This window comes from Diaphorina citri, unplaced genomic scaffold, assembly GCF_000475195.1.
Source record: "Diaphorina citri unplaced genomic scaffold, Diaci psyllid genome assembly version 1.1 scaffold623, whole genome shotgun sequence".
Lineage (NCBI taxonomy): Eukaryota > Metazoa > Arthropoda > Insecta > Hemiptera > Psyllidae > Diaphorina > Diaphorina citri.
Genome location: NW_007378056.1, coordinates 88,416 through 114,971, shown reverse-complemented (window position 1 = coordinate 114,971; position 26,556 = coordinate 88,416). Strand labels below are relative to the sequence as shown.

General features: G+C 36.9%; 2 protein-coding genes across 2 annotated transcripts; both read right to left on the bottom strand.

Moving 5' to 3' along the window:
- Nucleotides 1-1,175: 1,175 nt before the first annotated feature.
- On the bottom strand, nucleotides 1,176-23,745 carry LOC103510616 (rho GTPase-activating protein 100F; the record flags this gene model as incomplete). The annotated part of the gene is given in 12 exon segments (XM_026824623.1): nucleotides 1,176-2,250; nucleotides 2,536-2,734; nucleotides 3,152-3,312; nucleotides 3,674-3,793; nucleotides 19,917-20,075; nucleotides 20,318-20,492; nucleotides 20,954-21,147; nucleotides 21,520-21,678; nucleotides 22,141-22,237; nucleotides 22,436-22,486; nucleotides 22,977-23,172; nucleotides 23,513-23,745. Coding segments are annotated over 12 exon segments (2,505 nt in total), but the record flags the coding sequence as incomplete, so codon positions are not given.
- Nucleotides 7,833-9,679, bottom strand: LOC113468018. The gene is made up of 3 exons (XM_026824625.1): nucleotides 9,494-9,679; nucleotides 9,053-9,207; nucleotides 7,833-8,286 (listed from the first exon to the last, which is right to left on the bottom strand). The coding sequence occupies exons 1-3, from the start codon at nucleotides 9,669-9,671 to the stop codon at nucleotides 7,885-7,887; spliced, it is 735 nt and encodes a 244-aa protein (XP_026680426.1). The 5' UTR covers nucleotides 9,672-9,679; the 3' UTR covers nucleotides 7,833-7,884.
- Nucleotides 23,746-26,556: the final 2,811 nt, after the last annotated feature.

Sequence of the window (26,556 nt, the reverse complement as noted above, 5' to 3'; positions counted from 1 at the left end):
GATAATGGATTTAGAATCCCATCATATAGGTAGTAGGTAGGTATAGACAATGTATTAAAAAACATAGTGGAGAATGAAAAAAAAAACAACCACACACTGACAATAACTTGCTGACATAGGCGCCTACACAAAGAACTTTATGCTCAGTCAAGCATAAAAACAGCTGTTTATGACTTTCAAAAAAGAAACCTCAAACAACTTTTTTGAAGAAACTTGAGGAGTGCTCAGTCAAGCATAAAAACAGCTGTTTATGACTTTCAAAAAAGAAACCTCAAACAACTTTTTTGGAAGAAACTTGAGGAGAAAAAAGAACGGCTACAGTCACCGAATTGTCCGAACTAACACCATGCGATCCTATCGATCATCTTGACAGTCAAACTATTGTTAGACAAGTCATTAAGGCGTCGATGTCGGTTTGTCTGCGTAGGTTTGTCTGTCTAGTGTAGATAAAATTTGTCTGTGTTATAGCATGCCTCGTCAAATGAGAAAAAGCTTTTACATGCTGGTACGTTTGGTATGTGGGTATAGCCAATGTATAAGATTAAATGGAATACTCTACGAGGGATGCATTGGTTCTTCAAAGAGGAACCCAAATATTTTATGTAAAATAAGATGAAGTTTTCTATCTTCCGTAAAAATTTGCATTTTGGTGCTTACCTCATTTAGGATTACCATATTCAATTTCAAAGCAGAATTTTTCAGAAGAAGCAGCAGCGTTGGGCTATTGTTTTCTTTCTGAATAAAAAATATTACATAATATGAATAATATCATATTTAAAATTTTGCTTCAGTTTGTTCTCAGTAAATTTATTCTTTATTTTGCTCAATGGTGAAGCAATTTCTCATTAAGAAATCCCAGATTTTTAGCAATTATTAAAAAATCAGGGAAAGCTAAAGGGTATGACATAGTTGTGAACCTATGTAATATAATAAATATCTTATTTCGTATTAAATTATTTCGCATTCTATAAATAGGTAATTGTAATCTAGGGTACTATCTCGATCCTAGATTCTTACAGTAATTTATAAATTTTTCTTCTATGTATTTTCTTGTAACATGGTGTTGGTAGTTAAAAATATCTACCCAGTAATTTGACACTCATTGCTGTTGCCGCGAGCTTTTTGAGTAAATTTAAATATATTAAAAAAAAAAAAAAAAAAAAAAAAAAAAAAAAAAAAAAAAAAAAAAACAATTTGTTTAGCATAAAAAGATTTACTTACATGAATTGACAATATAAATTAAGTAATTAATTGAAACGTACCTAATAACAAAATGATATCAAGTGGGCACCCTAAACAAGACAAGGAATCGATTACCTAGGTATCTTAGCAACATTAGTAGGTCATTCAGTAGTAAAGGAGATACCTACGTAAGGATAGCTACCTACCTATGTATATTGAGGAAGGTTGTCTATATCTTGTTTAGTGTGCACCTTTCTGTCATCTACTCAAAAATGGCAGTGAACACAACAATAACCATGTCTCCAAATTATTTCAAGTCATCCTCACTACTTTCCTCATCCGCATCATCCACTTCTCTTTCTCCAAGTTCTCTTCTAGAATCCTCCTCAGTGCCAGTAGAGGAACTTGGTGTCTCCACCATTGGCTCTTCATTCTCACTCGTCTTATTCATTGGTTCTAATGGAATGGTGGAGTGTCCCATGGTCTCTATTCTCTCATTAGGAGATCGTGGTAAAGACCTAGGAGAAGATGAAGACATACTTGAGTGAGAACTTTGAGGAGAGGGTCCATCTCCTCCTGACGCATTATTCACTTTCAATTGTTGTGTAGCACCATTAGGATGACCGTTGTTTGGTTCTTGTATTCGAGGAGGTATGAAGGTTGGAGGTCCTGGTCGTATTCTAGCAGGTAATTGTGGCGGTGGATGTCTAGGAGGACCACTCGACCACTTCTCTTCGATACGAGAAACGTTGGAACCGTTCATATTGTGTGCGCTAGACATTATCCGAGAAGAGTCTCTATTTGTCAGGGGTGTCATGGCTTCGATTTCATCTTCTGATGAGGAATTCTCACTGGTAGGAGAAGCGACGACTACTGGAGTACACCGGGCTGGTAAGGCGGGTGGAGGTTTGCGGATCCCTTTGGAGACCGTAGGAACTAGACCAGTCGTTTGACTGAAGGAAGCTGGTTTCATTGGTAAAGGTGGGGGTTGTGGGAGAGGTGAACCTTTGGGAGGACGCATAGGAGGAATAGGTTGAACGGTATTGGGTGACATCAACAACTCCCGAACTATCTGGAAAAAGGTTTGTCAGATCAATATTCTTCTTTCTAAATAACAAGAGAATATTATTTGTGAGATCCTCTCGAAAAAGACCAGAGAAGAAGTTATTTTATAATACCTATGGTAGGTATAAAGGATAACATACTCGTAATTACAATTTTAAATCCTATTTCGAAAAAGACCAGAGAAGAAGTTATTTTATAATACCTATGGTAGGTATAAAGGATAACATACTCGTAATTACAATTTTAAATCCTATCATTTTTACAAATTATTTCTTGGGCGCACTTTACCTGATTTAGAAGGCCAGATTTCTAACAGATAGCGCAATACGTTGATGGGCTCTTGAAAGTCAAGTTCTTTATCTCTGGATTCACTATGGAGCATCAGAATGGGGCCGAAGCACACTGCTAAGTTCTGTGGGGTCATTTTGTTCCTCGCTGCTTGTGATACCACTAGTGCTAAGTGATCCATGAGGTATATTAAGGTAGCCTGAAAATAGAATCAACAATCTGATTAGAAAGTGAAGGTGCAGATTTCACTGGTGCGAGCGGTTTCAATGAGAGTGAGAGGATCTAGAAGGAAGATAAGAACAATAGAATTTAAAGATGGTGCGGGAATGTTGCGATTGAAAAACTGTTAGGTAGTAAAAAATTTATTTGTTAAAAAAAAAAAAAAAAAAAAAAAAAAATGAAAAACTTTTAGGTAGTAAAAAATTTTTTTTTTAAAAAAAAAAAAAAAAAAAAAAATCTGGTTAGTCTGACAGGAAATCCTTAAAATTATCAGATGGCCAACTCGCCTTCATGGCCAATGTTAATCAGATTAAGAACTGCCCTCAAAAACAGGGAATCTAGAAGAGGTAAAACTAGATGTAGATTGTAGATGAATAAAATAATTATTTTTGCTTACCCTGTTTATTTTCGGTAGACAATCCAGAATTGAGAACATGAGCTTGGCGTTACCCTCTGGATCGTCTTGTAGACACACAGTCAGAGCGTCCACCATCATTTGATACAAACATTTGGTGAATAGGGGTTCCGGTAACTCTCTCAAATAATCTCGTAGTACGCCTGAAAAAAACAATTTTATTCCATGTGAATAATTATATTTTTAAAAGTCGGTCTATCTTGGTGAGCCATAAATAAACCGGGGAACTTTATTACTTATTACCAAACTCCGACACAACACAAAGCTTAAGGTGGGTAAGGTCACAAAACTCGAGGTAGGTACGTAGCTCAAGTAGGACACATATTTCCCAAGCAAGTGAACCACTAGAAACTCTAGAAAGTAGAAAGACATCCATATTTCACTTGAATTGACAGATTGACACAGAAAACTGTTTGTTTCAACCTCGAACGCGACCTTATCAATATCTGATTTCGTGACACTTTCAATTGGTGTCTATCCAAGTACGAAAGTTTCTATTTATACCTGTGATCACATTGATGTCAGGAACAGCATCTGGTGAAAGATCTGCGGTCCTTGCATTCCTTTCGAAGGCTTCCCTCAAAATCCTCTTCTTGGTGGCCGATCCGCAAAGTCTATATAATCCTGGAATTCAAGAAATTAACTGTTTTAGTAGACCATCTTTTGGATTTTGTCAGAGCGTCCACCATCATTTGATACAAACATTTGGTGAATAGGGGTTCCGGTAACTCTCTCAAATAATCTCGTAGTACGCCTGAAAGAAACAATTTTATTCCATGTGAATAGTTATATTTTTAAAAGTCGGTCTATCTTGGTGAGCCATAAATAAAAGTAGTCCGGATTATTACCTACCGCACAATATAGTCTATGTCTATGATATAAATTTATATCTATTGTAATTAAGCGTACTTTTGATGAGTTGGCAGTGCAATAGTCCTAAATTAAAATGGACGCGGCACACAAGGGATCAGGAAGAGACCGCCTTAACATAATAATAAAATATGAGTAGGCAAAGTTTGCCTATTACCTACTTCTGTCTGGATGTGTGTGACACCGCTACTGTTTCTCTCATAATACGAGTAAGTACCTACACGAGCACAGACAACAAAAAACTTTTAGTTCCACTTGTAATCCCCATCCTATTCATGCCCGAAATACATCACTATCTGTTACTATCTGTTATACTTCTTTCTGGATGTGTGTGACACCGCTACTGTTTCTCTCATAATACGAGTAAATACCTACACGAGCACAGACAACAAAAGACTTTCAGTTCCACTTGTAATCCCCATGTTCCATTCTATTCATGCCCGAAATAAATCACACATCACATCAAACTATCTGTTCTTGTCCAAAAGCCATCATTGTTACATTAATCCATTAGCAAAACACCCTAATTATAAATGTACTACGTATCACCCGGAATCTTAGGTATGTTCTATCCAGGGAGTTTTAAAATGCAACATGTATTGAATTGTTACAAACGAAAATTTATACTTGAGTATTTACTGTTTCTATTTATTTCCCCAGAACTGAAAATAATCGAAAAAAAAAAACACACAAATTTAATTTTACGCTCACTTCACCCTTAACTACAAAAAGATAACATTTTAAAATACATTTGACATTTGGCATTTTTTTATTTTGCAAAACCCATGCACTTGCAAATTTTAAAAATATAATTAATAACAAGGAAAAAAGTTTTGACATTGAATAACTGAGTTAACTCATGTTTCATGCCAATTTTTGGACTTGAAGTTTGAATTTTGTTTCGTGTTACGTCCCTGACAACTTGTCCGTAGGAGTTAATATGCATTTTCCCCTTGTCTTCAGGGAACAGATCTAACAAAAGAGATTTTCATTATACACCATTTTATTTTCAAAACAGTAGAGTTGCTAGAATCCCTTTTCTGACAAGTTTCGTTAGTTAGTTATACCTAATATTAGGTATGTATTTTTTATTTCAGGTAGAATTTTCTAGGGCAAAATCTGAGGCACGTTCACAAAATTACGTGTCCCAGTAGTTTAGAAACTGAAAAAAGGTTGAAGTTAATTTGACATCCTTGAAATTTTCAGTAAGTTAATGAACACCTATTAAATTGTGTATTGTGTGGGAGAGTTCCCTGCAAATTCAACTGATTGGAAAAGAAGCATGGGACGTAAATCCGTGATGCACAACTGTAGGTAAATGAAAAAAACCTGGATAGGTATGCTATTCATTCTAAACAGGAGTTTCATCAGAACGAGATACCTAATGGGAAATTTTGAACTAGTCAGTCCAGTCTTCACTCATATTCTTACATTCCATATTGCATAATCAAAATAGTTACTAGTGAATGTTGGAATCCCTATTAGTGCATAGATAACGTGAATATTTTGGAAGCAGCATTATTATGCATACCTTAGGAATAAATGAACATTATTTTATGTAGCACGAGAAGGAAGAATAAAATTGTGCATTATAGGTACTTACCTTCGTAGAGTGGAGCCTTTTCTATCTTGCAGGAGACAAGTTTCGTTAGTTAGTTAGTTAGTTTAGGTACCTCCCTGGGTACCTACATCTGAATGTTGGTAGTTACTAGGCGCTCATAAAAATTTAAACAGTGGAGACGCCAGAACTCTACATCAGATCTACGTAGTACGTACGGTAAAAATTATTCATACATTCCACATTGCATAATCAAAATAGTTGCTAGGCGCTCATAAAAATTTCAATTAGTAGAGACGCCTGAACTCTACAACACTTCTCTCCGAATATTATGAAATTTATTTTATCCTTATCATCTGCCCCTGACTAAAATCTTATTAAATCCTGGAACAATTTGACAAAATAAAGAATAATGGTGCTTAAATCTGAAATCCGAGTATAATCTACAATAAAATTCAAGAGTAATAATGACAATGCTCTTACTTGAAATAAAACAGATTCGAATAAGATAAAAGAGGAAAAATGATTTTTTTTTTCCTTTAGATACGAATTTTCTACTGGGTAAATGCAGAATAGCGAGAAGATACCTTTTTTCTTTTTTACTTTCTATTACTACAGTATAGCGAGCTATACTAGTAATGAAAGTATTGTTATGGGATATGAATACCTCCTACCTATGTAATAGCTACTTACTTTCAAGGTAACATTCCCTTTGAATTACGGTGGTGCAATGAGCATTTAGAATCAAATGGATATCACATTATTACGGCAACCTTCCGTTTAGCCGGGTTATAACCATAATTTTATTATGTGTCGGTACCTAAGTAAATCATTTCTTCCTGAGTAACCGTTAAAGTTGTTAAAAAAAAAAAAAAAAAAAAAAAAAAAAAAAAAAAAAAAACGAGCGGAAGAAGACAAGATTTCACAAAGAGACTAGGTACACAAACCAAGAACCCTGTAGTATTCTCCATTTACACAGGTACATACGTATAATAGCTACGTTCAGAGATATTGTGCTTCAGGTCATGAAATAAAAATGTGTTACTGGGATTTGTCAAGGGCGCCAACAGTTAAGCACTTTTACGTGTTTTTCGCACTTTATCTTGTGTCGTTATTATATCACTCGACAAAGACTTTCAATACAGAAACAAGTTTAGTGTTTGTAAAGGTTCTTTTCTATTCCGTCTTGAGATTTTGGTTTTATCATTGAATGTTATTTACACTTGGTTTTATTTCATTTTCTCTCTCTCGTGTCTTTTTCTTCCCACTCTTTCTCAAACTATCTCTTCACTTGTACTCGCATCTCAAGGTTATTGTGTGCAAATAGAACACAGTTGGTAGGAGGGAATGAAAAGAAGAAGAGTTTTCAAATAGAAAGCAATATACCTAGAGAGTAGGTACTCCACACGAGTCTGATTTTATTTTAAACTTACTTCTCTAAGTGTGGAGTACCTACTTCTCTAAGTGTGGAGTACCTACTCTCTAGGTATATTGCTATCTATCTTAGTTTTATTTCAAACTTACTTTTCTAAGTGTTTTGTCTTCCTTCAAAGAAACATCTTGTCAAGGGCGCCAACAGTTAAGCACTTTTACGTGTTTTTCGCACTTTATCTTGTGTCGTTATTATATCACTCGACAAAGACTTTCAGTACAGAAACAAGTTTAGTGTTTGTAAAGGTTCTTTTCTATTCCGTCTTGAGATTTTGGTTTTCTCATTGAATGTTATTTACACTTGGTTTTATTTCATTTTCTCTCTCTCGTGTCTTTTTCTTCCCTCTCTTTCTCAAACTATCTCTTCACTTGTACTCGCATCTTAAGGTTATTGTGTGCAAATAGAACACAGTTGGTAGGAGGGAATGAAAAGAAGAAGAGTTTTCAAATAGAAAGCAATATACCTAGAGAGTAGGTACTCCACACGAGTCTGATTTTATTTCAAACTTACTTCTCTAAGTGTGGAGTACCTACTCTCTAGGTATATTGCTTTCTACCTTAGTTTTATTTCAAACTTACTTCTCTAAGTGTTTCCTTTGTCTTCCTTCAAAGAAACATGATTTTATTTCAAACTTACTTCTCTAAGTGTGGAGTACCTACTCTCTAGGTATATTGCTTTCTACCTTAGTTTTATTTCAAACTTACTTTTCTTAAGTGTTTCCTTTGTCTTCCTTCAAAGAAACATGGTACCATTCGAATTTCATACGCACTGAGACGATAGATGTAGGTAAGTAGGTACCTTTCGGTGTTTTAATCTTATCCACGTGCTAGAATTAGCAACTGAATGTAGATCCCTCTACTGGTAAAGAAGAGAAACATCACTTACGACAGAGGCAGTCTTGAGGCGAGCTCCATGAAAATGTCTTCTATAGGGTGGCATCCAGTCTTTATAAATGTTCGATCCAAACATGAGCAGGTAGCTGTGAAACTCCTGTTTTACTTTCACCCTGTATATCTCATAGAATTTGAAGCGAATATTGTACTTAGGCCGATGATAGTAAAGCACCGTATACACTAAACGACAGTCGAGGAGGCAAGCAAGTTCGTTCAAATAGTTAGTCATTTTCTTGTGAAGGTTTTCGTTCTCTACAAGAAAGGTTGTGGTATTCCGGGTGATGGCGTGGGTGTTCAACTTCATGGCCGTCGAATTGATGAGGAGATAGAAGTTTTTGGAGGTGAACAGATGTTTTTTTGAACACTGGATAAAGAAGAAAGCAAAGACATTTTATTTTATTGTAGGGAGATACTTCATACTTCTAAAATGTAAGAAATGTAGTAAAAAATATTGACTTCTAATCAGTTCTGCCGCAAAACCTTTGCTTGCATTTTGATAAGAATACCCTTTATTTGTACCATGTAGGTAATTATTTATTAATGATTTTACAGTAGGTAGATCGTGACCCTTGGCCGTTTTATAGCTCTGTCCTATTTTAGAATATCTTTTATTTGATACAAAATGTAGTAGGTAGTACTCCGTCGTTAATTTAAGAGCCTTCCTCTCACATTAGGCACATAATATATCTCATTCCTTCCCCTTAGTCTTCTGAGATAAGTAGCCTGCAGACTCATTTGCCAAGATAATCTGTTTTAACTTTGAGCTTTTTTTAATGGCCTCTTGCTTATTCCTTTACACGTCTTTTTGTGTATATTTAGCACCTTTCTTTCTCTTTCTCCCCGTCTCTCTCTCTCTCTCTCTCTCTTTCTCTATATCACTAATTCACTCACTTAACTCACTCACTAACATATTCTCATGTTTTTTGTTACCTGATGTAAAAACTTCTTCACATGTGGACAGGCCACATCCCTTTTTTTAATGGCCTCTTGCTTATTCCTTTACACGTCTTTTTGTGTATATTTAGCACCTTTCTTTCTCTTTCTCCCCGTCTCTCTCTTCTCTCTCTTTCTCTATTTTTCTAATTCACTCACTTACTCACTCACTAACATATTCTCATGTTTTTTGTTACCTGATGTAAAAACTTCTTCACATGTGGACAGGCCACATCTAGAAGAAGGCCATCACGGGAATACCGGGAATTTTCCAAATAATCCAGACTGGAGAAGATTTGGAACTCCCTGGAGATGAATTTATCCTTGAGGGCAGCATCAATAAAGTCATCATCTGTGGATTCAAAATCAAAAATGACCTGATAGTCAATTCCTAGCATTTGATAGCAACCAACCATCAAATTCAGAATTCCTTTTAATAAAGATTTCCATTAAAAAGCAACCTCCTTTGCCGAGTGGGTATCACACTATGCTTGCACGCAGGAGGTCCGGGTTCGATTCCCGGCGGGGTTCAGTCAAGCATAAAAACAGCTGTTTATGACTTTCAAAAAAGAAACCTCAAACAACTTTTTTGAAGAAACTTGAGGAGAAAAAAAAAAACTCAAAAAATTAAAACTTACCACCGCTGAAGCACGTTTCAACGAGCAAATTTTGAATATTTAATGTGTGGAAAACGTCAGAGAATAACGAAACAATTTGCCGTTGAATTCCATCGTCTTGAAAGTTAACAACTTGACTCCATGATGGTTTTACACGAGTACAAACACACAGTAGAGCTGATAACGTTACAAGCTTCATTATGTGCTTAATGGTTTATTTATTTATTTATTTTTTTTTTGTCGTCATACGAAATTTCTCTGTGGACTAGTTGAGACTGGCAACGCTTCTTGAAGGGGTAACGGGTACCTGGGTACAATCAAAGGACTGGCAGCGGGTATGGTGGTGCCATTGCGTCCAAACTAGTCCAAAGAGAAATTTCGAATGATGACTGAAAAAAAAGTCACAGAATAAAATACAGCTTTACAATGCAGACGAGCCACCCTCAAAGTAAACTAGGCTGCCAATATGTCTCTTTGATTCTTCACATAATACACCTTTGAAAAAACATTCTCCAAGTGCTTAATTACGTAGGGAAGTACCTGATTTCATAATACACCTTTGAAAAAACATTCCCTATTTTCTAAACTGGCTGTGAACTTTTTTACTTTTTTTTCTAGTACTTTTATGGCTCGCTACAGTACTTTTTATGCTACTTTTTTTCCGAAGTATACTTTTTTTTTCTCTCCAAAGCTCCTTTATTGTTCAATAACTATTCGTATTCCTTGAAAGCAGTCGGGGAGTAATTTTCTAATTCCATTTTTTTTTTTAGGAAGGTGTTTTAAGTAAAGAAAAGTTATTTTTAATTTAAAAATGTTGTTAAAGTTATTTTTAAACAACAGAAAGAACAGTTCCGTTCAGGAACGAACTTTTTCAAAGAACAAGTTCCTACAGTTCGTTCGTACGTTCTTTTCCCATCTCTACTTCAGTTCTCTTGTGGTCACCAACGAGTCAATAGCGCTCTTGTGTCCTTTGTTTCGGTGAATCTTACCTGTACGTCTAGTATAGTGTCAAATTTTGTGATTCGCCTAGAACCTACCATAAAGTTCTGATTTCGATTACCAAGAGTGAACAACGCTCCTGTGTCTTTTGTCTCTGTGAATTTTACCTATGCGTCTAGTATAGTGTCAATTTTTTGGTGAAGTTCGTCTAGAACCTACCATAAACTTTTTACTTTGAGAAGCCTTTTGGTGAACATTTAACCGTCAAAAGTCGTGCGGCCGAGGCATTTTCCCCTCAATTTGTTGTAAATAAAAGTACCTTGAATGTCGAATCTCAAGTCTTTTTAATTAGGGATACTTACTTCTATAATAACTTAACAAAACTTTTCCTGCCATTTTCCCCCACAGATCTCAAGCGTCCACGCCAAATCACAAGTCATTCCGCACTTACTCAATGGGTCAGTCAAGGAGAGAGGAGGAGACACAATTGGTTTTGTTGGAAAACGAAACCAGTCGAAATGGGAACGGCTACAGTCACCGAATTGTCCGAACTAACACCATGCGATCCTATCGATCATCTTGACAGTCAAACTATTGTTAGACAAGTCATTGAGGCGTCGAAGTCGGTTTGTCTGCGTAGGTTTGTCTGTCTAGTGTAGATACAATTTGTATGTGTTATAGCATGCCTCGTCAAATGAGAAAAAGCTTTTAGATGCTGGTACGTTTGGTATGTGGGTATAGCCAATGTATAAGATTAAATGGAATACTCAACGAGGGATGCATTGGTTCTTCAAAGAGGCACCCAAATATTTTATGTAAAATAAGATGAGGAACTTTTTCCCAAAGGACCAGCCAAGGCAAAAGCAAGGCATAGAAAACATACGTACGGAATTGGAAATGTAGGAAATGGTGGAGGAGGAAGAGGGTAGTATCACATTTTTATCACGTCCTTACAGCAACCTTTCTTTATATTGGGTTCAAAACAAAACATTTCCTTACTTTGCTTCGTTTTCTAAATTGTGTTCCCTGGTAGGTACTTTTTTACGAAACGAGTAGGTAGGTCCTTAACATAAAGTCTATAAATTATTGAAATAAGGGCCCCCCATGTAACAGGTGTATTTTATTCTATTTTCTCTTTACAAATTGCCGGTAGTGTCTACCAGGGTCCTCTTTTCTTCCCTTTTGCTAGACTACACAAAAATGGCTGTCCCTAATTATACATATAGAATGGAAAATGGGGTTTTTATCATTGATCTGATGGATTTAAAATTTAAAGGTATACTCGTAGGTGCGGTACCTAATATCATTTTATATTTTAAAACTTATTAATGGAAAATGACTTTTTAAACAAAAATAATACCGCCGGTAGTGTCTACCAGGGTCCTCTTTTCTTCCCTCCTGCTTTTCTTCCCTTTTGGTACACAAAAATGCCTGTCCCTAATTATACATATATAGAATGGAAAATGGTTTTTTTTTATCAGCGATCTGATGGATTTAAAATTTAAAGGTATACTCGTAGGTGCGGTACCTAATATCATTTTATATTTTGAAACTTATTAATGTAAAATGACTTTTTAAACAAAAATAATACCTACAAATTCAAATAATACCTACAAATTTGATTTAATAAAATAATAACTTTCTTCAATGTTCTTTGCAGCGGTTTCAATACCTACAGCTTGCACAAAAATGCACATGGTACAATGAATTTCTTTCCATAAAGTTTCTCTTGAATTAATGAAATGAAATAATACAAAAAATATTCTTCACAAAATTTCTTTATATTGAAGCTAAGAATGCCACTGAAAAGAATAGCGCAATTCCATAAAGCACGTAGTTTTTCCACATCTTTCGAATACTATTTAATATTCAAAAGATAAGAACTAGGTAGGCCCAAGTTAGATTAGTAGGAAGGTAGGAACCTTCATGTGTACTTATCAGTCTGTATCAGCTTATTTAATAAAATTAAAAGTGTAAATCCATTAGTAATTGCTTGAAAGGCTTAACCTAATACTGTCTCTTGAATGTGTATTAAATTATTACACGTGTTCTATTAATGATATTTATTTTATAATCGTATGGTAGGGTCCATTCTCTGAAGTTTAGAGAGTCATTCAAATTGAATTTGATTAAATGGGTTAAGGAAGCAAAGTGTGTAGGTAGCAGGCACAAAATATGTATTGAGCCTCAAGGAAGGATGGGCACTAATAAAATTAACACTATGATAAACAGCCATAAATAAGCTAATGCTGGTGGCTACAGTATGATAGAGACGAATAGAAAGTTTATTGCGAAGACTTTTTTGGGCGGTTTCTTTCTTTTTATTTTTCTATTTGTTTCGAAAGAGGGAGTTTGGTAGTTAGTGTTGTTATCTACCTAGGAACCTAAGGGCTAGGTACCTAAGGACTAAGGATATGACTAGTAGTTGGTTTCTATTATCCTGGTTGATCTGTCGCATCCATAAAATCATCTTTGCTAATTTCCCTTGGATTAGCTTTCACTTCACTTTTACTTCACAGATAAAAAGACACATCTAAATCCTATCAGGTACAAAAATCACCCAAGTTTCGTTAAAATAAGTACTTACCTACAGTGTTTTCAGTAAATTTGAGACAGTTATTATGCCAAGCAAGTAATGTGCTATCAAGCAGAAAATAAAAAGAACTCCCTCTGGTGGAGGTGAAAAAAAAAGATGTTATCAAAGTTATGAAAATATTAGAAAGGTTACCTAATGTAAATATTGGAACTAGGGCAGTATTTAGGGGGAGGACCTCGAGCTCCTAAATGTAGGGGAGGACCTCAGGCTCCTATACTTAAAGTACCTACCTATTGGTATATAATGTGGAGCATCCATCTCCCCACCTCCCATCCCATAACTCACCCTTCTGATTTTTGTCCTCTATCCCTGGATTCGGGCCTGACCCAGGTAATGATATGGGTATCTTTTATACAAAGGTAATATGCTTGGGCATACCTACCTACTCGTAAAACCCGGTTTCAGTATACTATTACATATATGACATAAGAGCTTTTATGGTATTCAATTTGCAATAACTTTGCAAGATAAGGGATGTCTTTGGTTTGGCGTGAATATTGTAAATTGACTTCACAAAAACAATGTTGTTCAATAATACGTTAGGTACCTACGCAGGGCAATATTTCCTACGTAGGTAAGGAAAAACGAATTTTTGAGTAAGTACCTTGGTACCTAAATAGGGCAATATTTAACCAACGTAGGTAAAAACGATTTTTTTAGTGCCTGCCTACCTACCTACCTATCTATATTCCCATTTGCATTTATCTTTCTGACGGCAGCCATACGTAATATGTCTTACAGTAATTTATAAATTTTTCTTCTATGTATTTTCTTGTAACATGGTGTTGGTAGTTAAAAATATCTACCCAGTAATTTGACACTGATTGCTGCTGCCGCGAGCTTTTTGAGTTAGGTATGTGTAGCTCTCCTCACTTTTTAATAAGAAAGTTGATGTCGGAATTAATCGGGTACATGGTATGAGGCGAAAAGCAAAGGTAATTTGTTGGTAAGTCACGATTTCCCATCCGAAATGGTATAGGTATTAAACTTTCCGACCTAATTTACAAAGGTTATGACACTGTTACAACCTCCCTCGTAGCTCGCTTTGAAAAAATAAAAGTACAAACTTTCTTGTGATGATAAAAACGTAGGAAAGTTTTTCAAAATATAAATTAGTTTCATTTTATTTTCTTGCATAAATTATATTTTATTTCTATATCGCAATAAAATACTTTTTTTTTATAGTATGATCGATGTTGGTTATTTGTGTATTTATGTACAAAATTAAATAAAACAATATAATATTATTATTATAAACCATTATATTATTATAACCATTCATCTAAGTAGTTTTCTTCCAGCTTTTGATGAGGTGCCAGTAAGTAGGTGTTTTCTCGATTTAGCCACAATTCTAAATAACTGAAAATAAAATTCAATAAATCCATACCTATCAGTCTGTTGTGGAATTTCTTACATATCTAGTGGCTTATATGCAAGGTTTCGTACGTTGGGGCCCCCTGGGTCAGTAGTGGATTTAGGGGCCCCTAAAAGACCGGGTCTGCAGGAGTGGGATATACGTACACTATATACAGGGTGTTCAACCTAAAAGTGCCCCATAGGAAATTAACCCGTAAAATCAGTTTTTGTCCCATAAAAGTCCCCAGAACACTTTTCGGGTCCTCTAAGGTAAGGTCTCTAAGCATTCTTTCTTTGACAAGGAATCGATTGTTGCTAGGATTGACTATTTACGTGCCTATTTATATGGAAAAAACTATTAAAATCCCTTCACACGGGGGGAGGGGAGTATCGAACCCGTAACTTTTCAACTGTAAGTCCAATAGTGTTAGAAGTTGCACCATTCAGTTCGGCGTTAAAAATCACATAGGATTGACTATTCACATGCTTATTTGTCAATAGTCCTGTTATCTACATTAAAACAAGTTAACCAGTGCTTAAAAGTCAAATTAAAGGTTTGATTCCTCGGTCTGGATCTGATCAGCATCTTCCTCGAGTTGAATATGATTTCGGTAAGTGAGATTCGTATCTTATGACACTATGCCACGGTTGCCCAACCTTTTCACTGTAAAGGTTTGATTCCTCGGTCTGGATCTGATCAGCATCTTCCTCGAGTTGAATATGATTTCGGTAAGTGAGATTCGTATCTTATGACATAGTCTATGAAGATCGACTTGAATTTTCAGTACAGTCTTGCGATCGACTTACCTAACTCTGAGAGATTGACTCTGAATTTGGTCCACAAGTTTGGAGTAATAGAGTGTGTAAGATGATATTGCCAGGTTCAAAGACTGCTGAATATGCTGGTCGCGATCGACTTGTTGTACAAACTTTTGTTCATTTTCGCAGGGCCTCCACGTCAACAAACGCAAACTCTCCTACGGTCTAGCATGAAATCCAATGCTCCAGGATTATCAGGTTACAGTCGCTCATATGGTGTGTCCAGCAGTACAGGATACGCCGGATCATCTGCTGCTCTGGCAACACTGTCCAGGACGCGACAACGACCAATAGATTATGCTTCGGACACCGAGGCCACCTGTTCTTCTTCTCCCAGATCTTCCTACTACTATTACAATAGACAAGCCCCTTCCGCGGGGCTCTCCTCCACTTTGTCCCGATTTGGTGGTGCTGCAGGGTCAGGCTTATCGTCTACAACAGGACGAGGGCTGAGATCGAATTCATTACCGAGAGATGTGCGGGGAACAACGAGTCGACCCCTTCAACCTATGTCGACCCTACCATCTGCGGCGAAGTAAGTTGAAATTGCCTCAGATACAAAGGCTGGAATGATACAATAGTATAACTGTTGAGATTTTTTCTAGAGAAAATAGACAAAGTAAAGATTGCAAAAAATATAAAAGATTGAGTTAGTGAAAGACTAAGGAATAACTCACTTCATTTTATATAGGTAAGATCTTTATCAAAATCCCATTTAATAATATCTACTTACCTACCTACTGACTTTAATGTGTACATTTGTTTTTTCCATCAGTTCGAGAGTCAGATTTGAACGGGACAAGAGGAATTTGCTAGATCAATATGACAGTGATGGTGCTCTTAGTGCCCCGGAGTTGCCAATGTCCAAGCGAAAGGATAGAGGTATGTAATTAAAATTAATTAATTATTTATTAAAAATTGATAGCTTGTAGAAGTTGAATCTATAAATAAAAGAGAATTTATTATGAAGTGATTGAGCTCAAATCAAGAGAAAATGGTGAACCATCTATCGGGTTGAAAAGAAGAAATGTCAGCATTTGGTGACAGTGTGAATAACATTATCTATTTCGTAGTAATCTCTGTAGATAATAATAATTATATATGTCAAATTGAAGACCTTTTTTCAAACCTTTCGTGCCACATGGTTGCGCATGCGTAGATGCGCGTAATGGAGTCGGATTTCTTCACGGTCTTGGGCGTTGTGGACGAGGCGTCCGTATTTTCAAACCGTGATTAGTCAGTAGTCACACACATGCAATTTTCGGGAAATTATGAAAAACTTGCTGAAACTGTAATATTCTACTGTCGATGTCAATTACTCGTAATTGCAAAGCCTTGCCTTTTTCGTGCCACATGGTTGCGCATGCGTAGATGCGCGTAATGGAGTCGGATTTTTTCACGGTCTTGGGCGTTGTGGACGAGGCGTCCGTGTGAACGGAAATCGTCTCGTAGTACTCGTCTGGATCTTTCTCTCGATCTACGAGTTCCTGTGGAGTAGAATAGCAAATACATATGGCATAACTGCCAAAAAGAATATTAAGAAAGAAAACAGTAAATGAGACCGTAGAGAAAAATTGCCTGATTTCGATGATCTGCTTTAAACAAACTCTAAACTGTTTGTCTCAACCTGAAGGTAAGAGAGTTAAATGCCTTTTGTCAGTCCATCTTACAAGGGAAGTATATTAAACACAGTATTAGGTTCAGTCTTCTTTACAACTAAAGAATTCAATTCAATTCAGGTGTTATTTTATTCTTCTTTTACTGCACCTTTTCCCAATCTTATTTGGGGTCGGCGTTACCCTCCTTTATCCTTCCCCTCCACACCCTCCTATCTAACGCCTCCTCCCTTCTCCATACCTTTTGTCTCAAGGTGTTATTCGGCGTCCGTGTGAACGGAAATCGTCTCGTAGTACTCGTCTGGATCTTTCTCTCGATCTACGAGTTCCTGTGGAATAGAATAGCAAATATTTGATAAGATTATTGTGCTTACGTAAATCCGCCGATGACGGTCCTAAGCCCGTATAGAGCCTTGCCTGAATCTCTCCAAAGTCGACCCTTGAAGTCACACTCGTTTAACATGCTCCGTGTGTTTCAGGTCGACTCACTTCGTCACCCAGCGTGTTCACAGCTGACGAGTACCGGGCGTGGATGTCGCGTACCCCCTCCTCCAGTGCAATATTCGACAGGATCCGCGGCTCTACCTCGACCTCCGCCGCTTCCTCTATTCTTCGCCAGAAAGGTCAACGGTTCACGTTTAGCGCGGAAAACATCCCGGAACGTGCGCGGCAGTCCGAGCTTCTGTACAACTATCGACCGGGGCATTTGAGTGCTATAGCGACCCTGGACAGACATGCTGACCGGTCCACGTCGCTGAAGAGGATAAAACACTTGCTGGAGCTCGAGCAGAAACATCTGGCCAATCAGACGCGAGAACGAGACATGACGCAGGATAGGGCGAGAGTTCTTGAAATCAATCCGGCAGGTAAGATGGTGGTGATGATGATGATGATTCCGTTGGCACCATTACTGGCAGGGATTTGCCTTGTAGGCCAAGGGATGTTAGGTAAGAGAGTAATCATACACAGAAAGACCGAGAGTTTGCGTTTGTTGACGTGGAGGCCCTGCGAAAATGAACAAAAGTTTGTACAACAAGTCGATCGCGACCAGCATATTCAGCAGTGTTTGAACCTGGCAATATCATCTTACACACCCTATCACTCCAAACTTGTGGACCAAATTCAGAGTCAAATCTCTCAGAGTTAGGTAAGTCGATCGCAAGACTGTACTGAAAATTCAAGTCGATCTTCCAGTGAAAAGGTTGGGCACCCGTGGCATAGACTATGTCACAAGATACGAATCTCACTTACCGAAATCATATTCAACTCGAGGAAGATGCTGATCAGATCCAGACCGAGGAATCAAACCTTTACTGGTACCCGTTCTTGACCCGTAGAGAGAGGAAATTCTAGAACTGGAAGTTGTGGCTGACATTCTTCGAGGTGTGGTGGAATATGAAGAACCTCCTGGGTTAAATGGATGGACCTGAGGGGATAGAACTGGAAGTTGTGGCTGACATTCTTCGAGGTGTGGTGGAATATGAAGAACCTCCTGGGTTAAATGGATGGACCTGAGGGGAAAAGTGGAAATCGTTTTACAAGAGACTTGGAAAACTTCAATACAATAGTAATGGTGGGCTTAATCTTAACGGGAATTATGGGTATCCTGAGATGGAACCAATACCCTACCCATTTATCATTTAGGTCGAGATATTGCTTCTGGCTTGCCGTCCAGGTTTAGATTCAAACCTCTGCCAATCTTTTCACATAGGTACATATGTACGTATTCCTTGGAAGTACGATGGAAGAGGATCATTGAATCAGGGCAAAGTATAGATCACTAACTCTATTAATGTAGGAATATCTTCATAGGCTACACATTGTAATCATACCTTTTCCGCTAGAGATTCTAAAGTTTTAGGATATGTTTTTTCATAAGAGCTCTGATAGTGCTGATGAGAAGATTTGGGCTGTTCCGTGATAACAGGAGGAGGGGGAGGCTGATCTTAACGGGAATTATGGGTATCCTGAGATGGAACCAATACCCTACCCATTTATCATTTATGTCGAGATATTGCTTCTGGCTTGCCGTCCAGGTTTAGATTCAAACCTCTGCCAATCTTTTCACATAGGTACATACGTATTCCTCTCTCTCTCTCTCTCTCTCTCTCTCTCTCTCTCTCTCTCTCTCTCTCTCTCTCTCTCTCTCTCTCACTCACTTACTCACTCATTCATATTCCTGAAGATAGAGAGGGGTTGATTTAATTTTTTTAAAAATAAAATAATTTTGTGCATGATATTAAAATAACTTTTCAAATGTTTAGTTCTCAACTTTTTTCTCGCATAGTAAAAAATCTTTGTTACCTTTACGTACGATTCAGGTGTTAGTAAATATTTCATCTTGAAGTTCTTCAAAATGGTAAAATACCACACACAGGGTTAGTATTCTGAGCTAAGTTTTTACGAGGTAATCAGCTGTAAAGAAGGGGGCAAAAATTGGCAAGATAATAATTCAGGACCCTATTTAATTTAGGGTCCTTTAGGTACCTACAGCCCGTACAGCCTCAAAATCTAAGTAGGTACTTTTCTGATTTTCTTTTTCCAAGTAGTGCTCAACCCTCATTTTGGGTAATCATTATATTTATTTTTTTTTTTCCAGGAGTAATTTACAAAATGTGTGTAAAGTAAAGCTACATCAAAAACAGAAATGTCAGCATAAATCTATGAAGTAAAACAAATAGGTAATTCATTCAAAATAATACACGGAAACAAGAAACATTCTCACTATTTTTGTGTGGCTGGTATAGGTAGTCCGTAATTCCATACCTCGGCTGGGATTGAACCCACGCCCTCCTGTTTACCAGGCGAGCGCCTTGACCACTACACCACCGAGGCAGGTATAATTTAGCCCGAATAATTAGAGCGGCGAAAATATGCGTGTTGCCTACTGCATTCTGATCAAAGCTAGGTGCTTGCCCTTCTATTATTCTTTATCTTCAGTGGAATACCCTAGAGGACCTGCAGACAGCAAGGGCCAAAGGAGTGGCCGTGGCCACTGGCCACGTACTGGAGACACAAGATCTGACAATATGGTGATCCGGACACGGAAAGTAAAGTGAGTAAATGGAATATTGTAATTGATTACCTGTAACAACGGTGAATACTTCAGTTGACTTACCAATAATATCAAGTCCTCGCCTCTCCACTTCTTCCACGCATCGTCTTACAATAATAGGTACATTGGACTGCACAGCCATTGAGGTGGCCATTCCTCCGGGAACACCACCTGTGATATTTTCTCTCATCACCACAGCTTCTAACTCTCCACCGAACAAACCTGAAATGGAATGGCGAAACAACCATTGAAGAACATGAAACGGTCAAACTTTCTTGACTTGGCGGGGCTTACATTGATTTCTAAGGAAGCTTTCGCTTGGAAAATTATTAATGGAATGTACATAATTAATTATTCATGTGTCATTTGTCTTGTATTTCAATTCACTTGACTAATTAATAACAACCGATAGTAATTTTTGGACAATTTTAACAGCAAAATTTTGCACATCATTTTGTACTTACCTCCGGAGAGAGATTTGGTTCTGGTGGGAAGAATTAGAGGTTTACTTCTTCGCAAATAAGTATGATATGGATCTGTGTGCCGTAACCTTAAGTACAAAGTTCCCCTCGGCTCTATTTTCAGCGCCAGCTGATGAATTGGAGATTCCTTCAACAATGTTGCCATATGGACAGAACCCTGAAATGAGCAGGTAATATTCTTTCAGTAAAGTTAGGGATAGACGGGTGTATCAAGTAGAATCGCAAGGACTAAACGGTGAAAATGTACCTAGTACCTACACACTTTTTCTCCTCAGCTACAATGCGATGAACAGCTCAGTACAAAAGAAGAAGAAAAGAACCCTGAAATGAGCAGGTAATATTCTTTCAGTAAAGTTAGGGATAGACGGGTGTATCAAGTAGAATCGCAAGGACTAAACGGTGAAAATCTACCTAGTACCTACACACTTTTTCTCCTCAGCTACAATGCGATGAACAGCTCAGTACAAAAGAAGAATCGCAAGGACTAAACGGTGAAAATGTACCTAGTACCTACACACTTTTTCTCCTCAGCTACAATGCGATGAACAGCTCAGTACAAAAAAAGAAGAAGAAAAGAAAAGAAAAAGAAGCAGGAGAAGAATGAAGAAGAAGACTTACCTTATAGCATAGTTTGTGCCTGTATTGAGGATCCCAGGAGTAGATAAGGAAGTCTAATTCTTTATTGCCTACTAAGTCTAGTTCGAATGTCTCATCCCAGTCAAAAACAAGATCCCCTGTCCTCACGACGGTTCGTGCTTTATGAATCCTGTCGCATTCCAAAACACAGTACAAGTCTCTGGTTGTGCCTAGATCTGGAAAAGAACAAAGAGAAAATCGTCAGTGAGATACTTTAGGGTTAAATGGTAGAGATTGCCCAGGCAATAATTTCTTCCTTGGTTTGTAATTTCTTGTATTTGTGTACATTGAATTAAAAAATTAAAACCAATTAAGAGTCTAAATCTCTAAATAATGAAATAAGTAGTCCTGATCGTCCGAACCGTCTCTGGTTTTGAAAAGGTAAAGAGATTAAAATGTCCTTCGATGACCGGTATTTGCTTTGTAAAGAAAGTTTAAGCTTATCTTGGTCTGCCTTGTAATTTCAGTTCCCCTTTTAAAATTTTTTTTTTTTTTTTTTTTTTTTTTTTTTAAAAAAAAGATTATTTATCTTGGAACAATTCACTTACTCGTGGGAGGTATTCCTGAGGAAGGTGTCGAGCCATTCGAATTACCAGAGTGTGCTCGCAGTCCTCTTCCTGCCAAGAGATGAACCCATAGCAGACCACTGACAGGAGGAGCCTCGTCAGTTCCTGGTTTAGCCGACTCTATCTTGTACTTCAAGAATTCTGAAAAGAAGGTTAGAGTCAGCACAAATGTTTTTTATTTAATATAGGTGTAACGGCGCTGGCCAGAGAATATAATTTGTGTCAGTCTGGTTCCAATAAAAATTTGAGAGCAACAGCTCTCGGCTTTGCCGAGTTTTCCATTCAAATTTGTGTTATCACTTTAGGACATAAAAGTCTAAGATGACCAGTCAGGGAAACTCCAAATAGGTCCAATAAAAATTTGAGAGCAACAGCTCTCGGCTTTGCCGAGTTTTCCATTCAAATTTGTGTTATCACTTTAGGACATAAAAGTCAGAACGTGATTACCTCTGAGTACGTTTTTTCTCAAGTAAATTCTCAGAACGATCTGAAGAACTTGTTCATAAATACGGGTGTAAGATGACCAGTCAGGGAAACTCCACATAGGTAACTTATTTACTAAAAGTCCCAATATGCCAACAGTTTTGGAGGAAAAAGGAAAACGTTGGAGGAAAAACTGTGGGAGTTCCTTCTCAGCTAACCGGAATGCTGCCACCCACAGGCCGATAGTCGACTTTTTCAGGTAGGTATCGCCCAAAAACTAGTAGGACATATAAGAAAATTATTGAATTACCTATTAATAATAATAATAATAATAATAATAATAATAATAATAATAATAATAATAATAATAATAATAATAATAATAATTTACCTATAAAAGCAGCATGGTAATTTTTAAATAATATTCTTCGAAAGACTGATGCTTCAGTTAATGATGACGCTTGAGTCTCTAGGTAGTTTGGTCCCTTCTATCTCGATTTCTGCCACTTCGAAGATCTCTATCCAGCTGAAAACATGACCCATAGATTATATTTATCTCTCTAGTTAAGTTCAAAATCATGACAAATTTGAGAATGGCGATAATGCGGATTGTAAACTGGACAATAGCCTTTTTCAGAAAATTTCGTTATCAATTTTGGTCTTGGTAGCGGAAATCCAATTTCATCCATCCAAAAGAAAACTGCCTGGATAATGTTATGTGAAAGTATGTATCAGATCTGCTCCATGAAAGTTATCTCCTAATAGTCCTAGTTTTATGTAGGGATTCAACATGGCTATCTTTACTTTGTTGGTTGCTTGTCTGAAGACATCCAACGAACGGTTCAGAATCGCAACCAACTAAGTAAAGATAGCCATGTTGATCGCAAACATCCGAAATCGGACAAGCACTTGAAGAAGAAGTAGTCCTAGTTCTAGAAAAAACAAATGTTAATATAGGCCGGTCGGCGCTTTGAACTCTTGACGTTTGCGCGCATCCCGGCACGCTTGATTCTTACCGTAGCAGCTTGATTGGGCCTAGAATTATAATACAGATCAACTCCCCCATTGAGATCGCCATTGGAATCCATAATGCCCAAAGCAAGATGAGATCTGGACACGGGCATATTCCTGTCTGTGTTGTGTCGTCCGGCACTAAGATCACGATGATGTCTCTCTCTTTCTGCCTCGCGCTCTCTGTCCCTCTCCATACTCCTGGAATTCAATAGGAAATGTTGTAAAAGAAATTTGTTAGGTAACCTTTTGTCCACATAATACTAGAAAACGAATCTATTCTTCAAATTGATCCATACGTTATTAGGTTCAAGTAGTATATTTTTATGCTCATTTACTATATCCCCCCCTGCCCGATCTCTCTCTCTCTCAAGGTTTCAATCAATCCAGAAAAATGCCATTTTTTCTCAATCAAATAAAGGGATGAATCTAATGATAAAAGTGATAAAACATAGGAGAATCCAAACACTCACATGTTAGAGTACATGGGTTGATGATATTACTCACATGTTAGAGTACATGGGTGGATGGTATTACTTACATGTTAGAGTACATGGGTGGATGGTATCTGCCATGAGGTCCTCCTCCACTATGCCGGTCCTCGTCATCCATTTCATCCCCCAAGTCTTCATCCCTGCTTAGGTCCTTCTTGATGACGACCACGGGGGCTTTGTGCTCCAGGGAGCGATACTGGGACGAGCTTTGCTGATATTGTGACCCGGATGTGGGGTACTTGCTCTGTCGAATGACCAGGACCAGACGGCGTGGGATGGAAATAATAATAATAATAATAATAATAATAATAATAATAATAATAATAATAATAATAATAATAATAATAATAATAATAATAATAATAATAATAATAATAATAATAATAATAATAATAATAATAATAATAATAATAATAATAATAATAATAATAATAATAATAATAATAATAATAATAATAATAATAATAATAATAATAATAATAATAATAATAATAATAATAATAATAATAATAATAATAATAATAATAATAATAATAATAATAATAATAATAATAATAATAATAATAATAATAATAATAATAATAATAATAATAATAATAATAATAATAATAATAATAATAATAATAATAATAATAATAATAATAATAATAATAATAATAATAATAATAATAATAATAATAATAATAATAATAATAATAAACACATTTCCCGAACACCCACAGGTACTTAGTTCTTGTTGTAAATTATAATTATTATTGACTATTGTAATGTCCAGGTTGGATCATGTTTAGTTTTTTTTAGTTGTCTTATTTTTTATTATTTTTTTATTTTATTTTTTTTTTCCGCTGGTGGTAAATATGTAGGTACTCGTATTCAATGAAAAATGTGAAGGGGTGTGAACTATAGTCACTACAAGACAAGTCATAGGCAACCCCTATCTTACATAATCATCAAGTTTACCCCTTGTGAGTCATGCATGTTCCATGTCGGGCAAAGATTTCAAACCTACTCATGTCACCCACTCTTTTTTACTGAAAAATTGGGGAGAGAAATGTTTCAAAAATTATGTTTCCAAGAATGGGTTTCTAGCAATAGAGACTCGCGTTATGAAGAGATCGTCATCACACGCTTGCGGATAGGTCACACTCGCCTAACACATGAGTTCCTATTCAATAAAACTCCCCGTCCATCCTGCAGCTGTGGTGAACCGCTCTCTGTCCATCACTTACTTTCCTGCCCATCACACAACCAAGCCCGTTCATCCCTACCATCAGTCCCGTCCCTAGTCAACGACCCAATTAACATTGACTCAACCTTATCCTACCTGAAAGCCATAGGCCTTTACACTAAGATCTAACCCGAAAGGGATCGGCGCGAACGACACGCAAGTGTTAAAGCGCCTAAGGGGAAAAAAAATTGATTACAGAGGGGAACAGATTTTGTCTACGTATTTTATATGCATTATATTCTGGCTAAAAAATACCTTCCGTAGTTGGTCCCCTGAGATCATAAACACCCCAATTTCATATTCCATTAAACCCCAAGTCACCCTGTATTATTGAACCAAACTTGAGTACCACCTTGTATAAATTATTGTACCAAACTTAAGTACGTATCAAGCTTTTATAAAGGAAAATATTTTGACACGAAAACACCATTATCAGCATTAGTAAGATCAAACCATCAAACGTAGGTAATGTCTTAGTGTATTTACAGATTTACACTCCGAATGTAAAATACCTATTTAGACTTACACTTGATGATAAATAGTAAATACCTATTTATACGCCGAATGTAAATGTAATGAGCTTTGAGATGTAAATAATGTAGTTGCATACATCCGAGATAGCTCATAAATTAAAAACGCGGAAAATAAATTGAAACAATTCCTTCTAAATAAATTAAAATTAATAAATTACCCCCGCCATTAATTTTATTATAAACCTCCTTGATTTTTAATTTCCATGGAAATTTCAAACTTCTTCTTGATGATACGAAATTTAACAAATGAGTAATGGGAAAACTTTACTCCTTTCTCTCTCTCTCTCTTCCTACCTCTTTTGAACTCTCCTTACTTTTCTCTCTCTCTCTCTCTCTCTCACCTATTCTTTCTATCCCTAATGCCTCTAACTCTTTCTCTCTCTCTCCCTACCTCTCTCTCATTCATACTTTCCATCCGTCAACTTCTCTCTCTATGTTCTCTCCCTAATTCGATCTCTCTCTCTCTTTCTCAACTTAAAATTCCATCATTGCTTACAAGTCTTTAATCAATTTAGGATGTATTTTTTGGGGCTTGGGTTGCCATCCCTTTTGTAACGAAATCCAAAACAGAACTTTATATCATTTTACGCCATAATATCAATCAGCACTTTCTGACTTGAAACTTGAAAGAGTTGAAAGTTTCATCATCCCACGATAAAAGCTTAATGAAGCTCTAATGGCTTTCTTCGTAAGTTTTAATTTGGGTTACACGAGGATACATCGTGGTTGGGTGGAAGCGTGAGACATGGTCAAATCGTCTAAATCCATTAGAAAGTAGAAATGGCATATTCAAAAATTGATTTCATATTAGGGCTACACGCCTTTGGGACCCAATAGGTACCTACCTAAGTACCTACCCACTGAAATCAGAAATGCTTTGAGTGTAATAAGCTTTAAAGTTTAAAGTTCTTGAAACAAAACAATCCCGTAGCCTGATGGTCTGTGTATTTTTTTTTTTATTTTTATTCTTTTCTATCATTTGTTCCTTAATTCCATTCGCTTTTCCATCTCGCCAACGGGCTTAACTTGAAGGTGATCATTTGTTAGGCGGCAGAGCTCACAGTGTGAGAATCCTGCCAAAGCAGATCGGAAGAGCGGCGGGGCCTGAGAAAAGTCCAGGGGAAGAAGAAGAGAGGGAAGTTTTAGAGGGAGATAGTCCAGGGTTGGGAAAGGGAAGGGGGTAATCCAGGGAAAGAGGGAGAGAGGGAAGTCGAAAGCCGCATGACTAAATTATTTAAGTTATCACTACTTATCTTTCCCGCCCTAACAGCCTGTTTTTCCCTGAGTCTATATTTAAGAGTGTTTAAACTAAAAGGGGCTTTTTAGTACT